At 38.3% G+C, this 9,639-nt stretch overlaps 1 protein-coding gene across 1 annotated transcript; it reads right to left on the minus strand.

Moving 5' to 3' along the window:
- Positions 1-7,600, minus strand: LOC147170743 (uncharacterized). The gene is made up of 8 exons (XM_086080944.1): positions 7,525-7,600; positions 7,071-7,328; positions 5,497-5,558; positions 4,676-4,750; positions 2,562-2,706; positions 568-675; positions 450-504; positions 1-342 (listed from the first exon to the last, which is right to left on the minus strand). The coding sequence occupies exons 2-8, from the start codon at positions 7,323-7,325 to the stop codon at positions 119-121; spliced, it is 924 nt and encodes a 307-aa protein (XP_085937070.1). The 5' UTR covers positions 7,326-7,328; positions 7,525-7,600; the 3' UTR covers positions 1-118.
- Positions 7,601-9,639: the final 2,039 nt, after the last annotated feature.

The following is a 9,639-nucleotide window of genomic DNA, read 5'->3' on the forward strand; positions in this document are numbered from 1 at the left end:
TATTGGCTGAAAGTCTTTAATTTGATTCTTTTCCAGTGCCAGAAATGGGGATTGTGCATCAAAAACCTCCCAGTCTTTGCTCAGGGAAGGATGTGCACAATTTAAGTCCATCAAGAAATCAACAGTCCGGAAGAAACCTTGACGATGAATGCTTGGGCGATCGGGATGGACTGTGGCTAATCCTCTGGTTCAAGCTAGGTGGCTGTTTAAGGTATATTTGGGAAATATGCTCTTCGAGGGAGAGTTGTACCGTTGTTGAACTCAGAGACAGGGAGTCAGGGTCGTCCTCAAAATCTGTCTCAGCTTGTCCACTTCCCTCCTCAACCTCTGGCACCAGCGCTGCTATACATACCAAAATGTGGCTAATTTCATTTCACAACTTCTTTTTCAAACATAAATAATGGTGCCTCTGAGGAAAATTCATTCACACGCACACATACTCTTCTTACCTTGCACACTGTTGGCATCTGGCTCCAAGATATGATCACAGTCCTCCTTTTTGCCCTACAAAAAGTAAAACAATATTAGCTAAATATCATGATAGAACATACAATAAGTCACACTTACGTAGTTGTGCCTCCAGGACCAGTCTGGATGCTGCTGGGAATGCAGTCGCTTCACTTTGTCAGCCAGCTCGTAATACTTGGCTTTCTCTTTCGGAGGTAGCAAATGCCACTATGTATGGATAATAAAATATTGTTTATTGGCATATAAGTATAGAATTCATACTGCACTTGCTCAGATCTAGAACACTTGCTATATATAGTTTAAAAATGCTTAGAATTGTATTGGGTAAACAGTGGATATAAAAAGTATACACTCTACTGTTCAAATGGTTTACGTGCAAGGTTTATTGTATCCGGGGGAAAAAGCGGGGAGGGGGTGCGCTAAGGTCATCTATTACCTGAAAAACTAAAATCTATATCTAGAGGGTAAGTAAAAATAAGCAACTGAGATAATGTTGGTGTACAAGTCTGCACACCCTAATGGCGGATGATAAAAAACCGGACCGTTTGGTGGCCTCAGTATTGCATTTTTGCTTTTTGTAAATGTGGTTCTGTTGGATTCATTAACCTGTAATCTCCAACTCCCACTCAACAGGTGGGATCTGGCCTCAGTTAAGCGGAGTTAAATGGATGGATTAACATTTAAATTAATGTTAAATGGAAGTTGGCATAAACTTTCCACTATTTAAAGTGGCTTGGGTTGATGGCATTTATCCCCGTTTACCGTGTGTTTAGCTACGTTTATCCTGGAGTTCTAAAACCTGGCACTCTTGAAAAAAAAATTAACTGCTATTCAAAAACCTTTAACAGATCCCAGAATAAGCATGCCCACTGTAACGATTATCGGCTGGTTGTAATTTTTGCAACCTCATCGTAGACAAGGAATTTCATTCTTGTGTCCTGGACATGCCACCGTAGGGGTTGGGGGGGGGGGGGTATGCGGAGGCGGGTGGGGGTTGGGGGGGGGGGGTCAAAGAGCACAGCCACCTCACACACACACCTCCAGCCGCCAGCCAGGAGTGAGATGACTTACAAAAAAAATAGGTAAAACCTTCTTTTTTTTTTAGAAACTTGACTGTCTATTTTGCAACAGAAGAATGAATTATGCAATGTTATGTGGTTGCCATTTTTTTTTTTAGGTTAACTCCATGAAGTGTCATGAAAATGTTCCATTGCAGTGGCAGATTCTCTACTTAACTTTCATGCGTGTGCACATTTTGACAGTTGTCAGCTAGGTAACATTTATTTTGATGTGTTCAACTGTATGTGTTTGCATTTGAATGAAGTTTTAACAATCAGATAAAATCTGGGTCCCATGTTGGTTTGATTAAGAAATTCTTTGATTATTTTATCATTTTAGTTCTTGTTTTATTGCCTATCACAGTATATAGAGTTTTGCTTTTTTTAAGTTCCAAGTAGATTTTTCCACATAGGTTAGAAAATAAACGTGCACAAAATCAAAACCTGTTTGCGTACAGTGTGTGTTTCATCAATTTATAGTAACCTCTAAGCTGAACAAAGAACTCACACAATCGTAAAAAGGGTACAGCCTTCATTTTAATGGCTGATTCTACAAAGGTTCTTATCTGTTGTCCTGATAACTATCAAAAATAGATGTGGTGCTCTGAGGTTCTTGATCAAAATTAATTTAAATATTAAATTTGAGTCTCCTTCAATTAATGAGTCAATTGATTATTAATTTAAATTGAACAATTATTGATTTAATAATTAATTGGACTCATTTCCCTTACACCACAAAAATGTTAATCTGGCAGAAATACACTGTTCCGTTCACGTGTGCCCAAAATATGAATGCTCATTGAACTCGTTACAACACTGAGAACTATTTATAATTTCTTCCACATTAACAAAGGCAGTCTCTGTTTCAGTTTTAGAAAAACCTCCATCCCCAAAGTATGATGCTGCCACCACCATGGAGTACTGTAGGTATGGTCTTATTTTGGTGATGAGCAGTGTTGCGTTAACACAAAACACACCTATATTTTAGTGAGAATGATTAACTTTGTTTGACATCATGTGAGCGGTTACACTTACCATTCTTCCTAGGATCTTGTTTATATCTGCACTGTTTTTTAAGTGAGAATGGTGCCGAACAGCTTGCCGATGTTCCTTCATGAACAACATAAATGCATTTGGCGGCTTCTTGACATACGTTTGATCTGTTTTTTTGTTCATCTTCCTAAAATTTGAAGAAAAAAAGTAATAGGAACAAGCAAGGCATCGTGGTGAAAATGTGAGAACAGATATCAGCAGTTGTCGTAGGAATAGTTACTGATAAACAAGACAATTGGCAACATTCACTAGTGTGATTCATCAATATCTACTTGAATTTGTGCGTATTCTGTGAAAAAATTTCAAACCTCACACCATGATCAATGAACTTGTGGGAAAAAAAATCAAACATCTTTTACCCAATGTTCACAACATATTTAAACTAGTCATTTATGTAAACACTAAAAATAATTTTAATAGTAATTTAAATTGAGAATTTGTTCGAGTTGACTAATGACTCTTCTCACTTTTACCCTTGTTCTGTTCAAGTGCTTGAATGTACATTATGTGATGTCGCCTTTTGGTACGCACACCCGTAAGGCCATCAAGCCGCTCACATTAATCCAAGGCTTCAGAATTTTTTTAATATATTTTTTTATTGATCTAGTCAGCCTACACATACGGTACATGGTACAAATTTTAAAGAACATTCTGAAATTTACAATTGACAAATGACCATCGGAACGTTCAAAGGCATACATATTGCTGATGACTTGCTTGTGACGTAACTGACTGGCTTGTCTAAGTTGTGTTTGCGAAGGTAGCGATTGCGAATAATGATTTCTTGTTATGGATCGTTCAAGGTCAAAAATGCTTGCCAGACGTACATTCGCCAAAATGTTTTCTTTTCGCTAGGTTCAAAATGACTAATGACCCCTTTAAATTATTGGTGAACGTTTGCAACATTGAACAAACCTTGACGTGATAACAACATTCGCTACGTTCAAACACTCAGTGAGATATGGGCTTATATATTGTCTGTCGCTTCCAACGCTAATTGCTATAAAAGCCTTTGCTGTGTTATATCGATTCCTTACTCTCTATTTTAACAACTTGTGCAGTTATTTTTTCATTGATTGGCTAAAACCTTATTTTTTGATGCATGTTTTGTGTACAACATTCTCCAGTTTAAGTTCAGAGTTTAAAATGATTGACATTAATATATGTTGTCTGTTTTTGTGTGCAGCAAGCTTTCGTATGATAAAGATTGGTAAAGTTACAAACGTTTGGGGCCAACTCGCGCACATGTTATTTTGTATATTTTTATTTTATTTTTTAGAATCTCTCACAACTTTAAACCTCCGCATTTTGGCAGAGATGCATGAAAACGGTTCTCCTTTTTGGGGAAAATATGGATGTGGCTTAGGTAAATTAGAGTATCGCGAGTGTGCTCTGTCATTTAGAATTCATTCTGAATCATCAACATACACAGTGTTTTTTTACTCAACAGAAATGTAGAACAATAAATAACACTATAAACAACTAAAAATACACCTCAGTAATAATTAATACACCTTATAATGTGAACATTAATTGTGAGTTATAATCTTACATACAGTGTTAACATCATTGAATATAAGTAGGGCTCTGAGGTCGGCCAAATGCTGGAGCCCAGAGTTCAAACCAAACATGGTGAATAAGCATTTAACTGTTATGCCGCACAAATTTAAAGTGAAGTTACACCCAAGTGTAAATGTTTTTAAGTCCAGGTTTAAAACTACCGGTTATATTTGAGCACTTTTAAATGCATAAAGAAATACTTGCACTGTAATTTTTACAATATTTTTTGTATGTTGTCTTCTGTACTTTGTAAATGCTTTGGAATGTTGAACTTTCAATCATGTAAAGCACATCAAGTTAAATTGTGTATGAAATGTGCAATATAAATAAAGCCTTGCCTCGTTTTACTCATTAAAATAGACAGTCTAACCATTTTGTTGGTATTTTTTGCGGGGAAGGTTGGAATGGCTCAATGGTGTTTCCATTCCTTTTGGAGATGATTTCAGATACGCGTTTTGAGTTACAAGCTTGGTCACTGAATGAATTAAACTTGCATCAAAGGGCACCATACTATACATAACATTTAAAAATCTTACTTAATTCGTGGGATGGTGGGTGGAAGAGGAGCAGCATAGTTAGGAGCTGTAACTTTATACAACAGCTCTCCATTCCTGAATAAGAGGGAGAAACACATTATGTTATACAGTTCATTATATATTGTGAAATTCAATATTGAATATAGTAAACAAACAACTCTGATTTATCAATATCTACCGTTACTTGAAATGAGGTGAAATATTGTTCATCATTTCATTTTAATATACAAGTTGTTTTATGGATTTGGTTTTGATTAGATTTTATTTTTATTATAATATTATTATTTTTATTTGACATGTCTGTCTCATTACATTATTGTGTCCACCTATGCTTGTCAACCCGGCCCCTTGTATTTAGCAATCAGCTCCCTTAGCCACTTGTCTGGTTCAGGTGTCTCACGTTTTAAATTTCTTGGTTTCTGCCTGCCGTTGTTGGTCCATGTCATGTCAAGTCTGGTTTTTCTTAGTGCTTGTTTACTTGCTTTGACTCATTTTGGACTTAATAATTATTTGTTAAAGCATAATTATTTACTTATTAATTCATTCATTTAGTATGCGTTGTTCTTTTGCTTTTTATTGGCATTTTAATTGCGGCTTGTTTTTTGTTTGAGCTTGAGTTGTTAAAGTGCTCAGTTGAGTTGAGCAATATGTATGCCTTTGAACGTTCTGATGGTCATTTGTCAACAAATGACTCATTTCTGTCTGAACCTCCAAGAAAACCTGTACTATGTATTTTAATCATCGCTGAAATGATGTAATGCTATCATTGCACACACAACATAAATTCAGTTTTACCGCTGGTGTCACCCGTTATTACTTACAGTAATCCAACTGGACGCATGTTCATCCCATTAGGTAGCATCACCTCTGGTACAAAGTTTGTCTAGAGGTGGAAACACACAGAGTAGGGAGTGCATGAAGAAAAACTGGAAGACTAGTTTGATGCACAGGCCTTATCATTTACTGATACATTGATTGTTGGATAGTTATCAACAGAGCTATATATTGTTTCTACATCACTATTAGACAGCCACTCTCACTCTAATTTTGAAATTCTGATGTGTTCCCAACAGCCTGACATTCCGAGTGGTTCTCCAAGTCGACACACACAATTGCCCAGGATGTTTCAAACGGCGACTCTACCTCAACTTTTTTTTTTTTTTATTGGAGTGACGGAGCAAGTCCAGTGCTTGCTTCGTAACTGGATTCAGTTAAATATATACGTTGGTAGGGACATTGAATAAGCGAGCATCACAGTTGCCTCTCTCGGAGAGCACGTGCAGTAAAGAACAGCCAACATCCGCCCAGAAAGGGCAGCACGTGCGTTCGGGCCCAGCCGGCAACTGTTACGGTGAGTGGTGTTGCATAGCTTCAGCACGCTTTGTGTTACTGCTGGCCTGGTCTTGAGTCAAGCCTTTGTTCCGTTCACACTTTTCAAAGGCTGGCTGTTCCTGCGACTAATACATGGAAAAAATATCCATCCATCCATCAATTTTCGTAACTGCTTATTCTCACAAGGGTCGCAGGGGCGCTGGAGCCTATCCCAGCTGGCTTCGGCCAGTAGGTGGGGTACACCCTGAACTGGTTGCCAGCCAATCGCAGGGCACACAGAGACCAACAACCATCCACACTCACAAGCATGGTGAAAATATACCGGGGGTAAATTATTTCACAGACAGCCACAGGAGGGCCTCCTACAGTCGAGACTTACGCACCAATATCTCCTACTCCTTAACAATTAAAACCGTGAACGTTAGCTTACAAAGACAACTGAGAACGACTGAACACAAACGCCCTCAAAAGAAAATCATATTCTACAGACTACAAGCTGCAAGTAGTGATTCTTTGTGTGTTAGTTAGCCTATCTATCTGAATAGCACCTATTCCGCCTGTTTTCTATTTTTGTATTAGTGTTATAACTTGCCTTCCAAGATGACGTAATATCTGTTTGGGTTTGTAAAATAAATTACCCGCATACTCCAGTGCGACTTCAGTTTTTTTTCTATCGAATTATGCATTTTTGGCCTAGATAGACCGGAAAATAGAGTACTTTGTGTTAGATTTTAGAGGTACTCGTACCAAGATGTTTTTATTTATTTATTTGAGTCTTTTGTTGTTTGCACTGTTTGTATGACTTTCATCGCCTAAAACGGTTTGTTATAACTCATTAAAAATAAACTACCCTTTTAATTTTTGTTACGTCACTGTCTTCCTCCAACTGGCATCACATCTCAACATCAGGCTCAATAATTTAGCCTATACCACGTGATTGTATTAATAACCTAGACCAATGGATCAGTCGTCCCAGACTCTTGCCTGTCTCAACAAAGGAATGACTACCCCCAACATGAATCTATAGCACAAGACATAACAAAAACTGTGTTTGTCAACCTACCTGGTCAAACACCTGAGCAAGTGCCTCTGTGTTCTGGGGATGTGGTTGCACAGTCTGATGACTCATGGGTATGAATTGCATTCTGGTAGCGGCCATCATTGAATTTGCTTGCATATAACAGTTGTGTATGGGAATAAACCCATTAAAACCCCTGCTCTGGCTGGCAACTGGCTGAGGGTTGGTGTTGTACCTTGATCCAGAAGGCTGCGCAGGATTTGGAGGTAGACCTTTAGACGTGAAACCTGACATTTCCATTTTCTGTAAAGAGAAAATCCTCACTTGTTAAATGCACCTGAAGACTAAACGCATGGTCATAGGACTGGGTGGGAACTGAACCTAAGGTGCCTGCACAGAAATCAGACAAATGAACCACTGAGTGACTCACACTATGCAATTATGTTATAAGCTGCTACTGCAATTACCCACGGTTATTTGAGTTACTACACCTACTTACTCTGTTCCTAGTCTTGCTTTGGTATCTTAAAATTACATTCACTGATTGTTGAGGTCGTTCTTCGGGATGCTTGGTGTCTATATTCATCACACTTTAAACACTCGCACCCTAAATGCAACAACTGCTCACACAGCTTTATGGTCAAAGAATTCAAAGCATTGTTGGTCTTTCATGTGTGTTTTGGGGTGCTTTGGCACATCACCTTATATGATGATGTACTCAACATGATTCACTTTACACGATGACACAATAGACTCATCACTTTACATTGCATGATTCCATGTTTAAATTTAAATGCTTACCTCTAAACATCCTACTTGCTGTTAGCTTATATTGGCTTTAGTTACAACATTGAACAGTCTGTCTATATGCAAATTAGTTAGAAGTGCCACGAGAAATTAACCTTCATGATTTTATTTTTTTTAAATACTTTAGTATGTCTGATTAGTCCTTGTGCCTAGTTTGCCTTAATTAATTTGTCTAAATAATTTTGAGGTTCCTGCTTCTCTGCTTTGGGGTGAAAGCAGGAAATAAATACAAAGAAACCAACAAGACAAGGTGAACCTGGACAAAACAAGTGGCTGGAGGGAGCTGTTTAAAACACTAGGAACAGGGATGACTTGAACAGGTGAAGACGAAATCCTAACAAGCAGACAAGACATGAAACGAAACGAAATATATTCCAAATGATGCAAAATTCCACAAACCACAGATCATTACACACTTCAGTTCATGCATATACTAAATTCAGCAAATGAAGAGCTCTCCACACCATTTAAATTCTCAGACTGACTTTATTGTAATCCATATTTTTTAATGATGTAGAATGAATTTCTTGCAAATGTATGATTGTAGGCCAAAAAGCCTTCTGCTTGTATATTCAGGAAAAAAAGAAGTAATTAACTCAGTTAGAATACTGTAATCGACCTCATAATAATGGCAATACAGGTATTGGTCATGGCGGAGGAGTTGTTAAATGCAGGCTTTTCTCAATTGTGTTTTTTTGCGCTAAGGTACCAATAAGAGAGGTATGCATTTCTAACCCGGAATAAATTGAAACAGAAAATTGTATTTCCCACAAAAATATTGTGATAGTTTTTAAACCTTGTAATACTACAGTTAAAAATATAAATGCAATTTCAGAAATATAAGTTTACCTCTGATTCCATTTTGAATTTGGGACCAACCGTCCCGATGCCAAAATAAAACCCACAAAATAGCGAGGTAAAACTTTCATAGATGAAGATATGTTAAGTTAGGTCACAAATGAAAATCTGCGGCAAAAACTGAACTGCGAAAGTAATGAGGGAACACTATTGCAGATGAAGCCAGAGATAAAAATACAGAACAGTTGTCTGTCACTACATTATTAATGAGGAATTTAACAACTGCTTGCTGGTTATAGTGGAATTGGGAGAATTTGATGCAGAATGTATAAATAAATATGCTGTTGAAGAACAATTTATTTAATTGGAAAGTATGTTGCATGCTTATGATTAGGGGTGGGAATCTTTGTTTTTTTTTCTCATCATTGCTCTCTCTCTTTTTTTTCTCTTTTTTTTTTGTATGTGCCAAACCAAATACTTTAGAATACAGCTAGAGTCGTGAGGTTGTCAGGAGACCCGAGGAAGGATCAAAGAAAAGAAAGAAAAATGAAATCAAGCACCGACCAGACATCACTTACTACCCACCAACCCCAGAAACATCTAAATTCCAACAAATTAGGGAGACCTCAAGAGACCAAAGGAGAGACTGAGGAAAGGAAGGAAGGACAGATGAAGCAGAGTGAGATCCACACACATCAGCCTCCACCGATTCAACGACCAGAGGAAGAAGCAGATTGTGTTTGAATTTCAATAGATTCTGGTGTGGTGGATCTGGCATGCATGAAAACCTCCACCAAAGAGGGGAGCCGTCAACCCTGGCCAGGACAGAGCAAGCACAACCCCCCAAGGCCACGGCAGTGCCAAGGTACAACTCCCAGGCCCCGCAGGGGCCACTGGCTGGAGAGCAAACCCAGGATCCAGGAGCGCCCCCCACCCCAACACGGCCCGTGTCCCAAGCCCAACGCAGCAGAACGGGGCACGGCAGGCCCGCCAGGCACTTTTATCACTC

Source organism: Leptonotus elevatus, chromosome 7 (genome assembly GCF_054856555.1).
Source record: "Leptonotus elevatus isolate MCC_2025b chromosome 7, RoL_Lele_1.0, whole genome shotgun sequence".
NCBI lineage: Eukaryota > Metazoa > Chordata > Actinopteri > Syngnathiformes > Syngnathidae > Leptonotus > Leptonotus elevatus.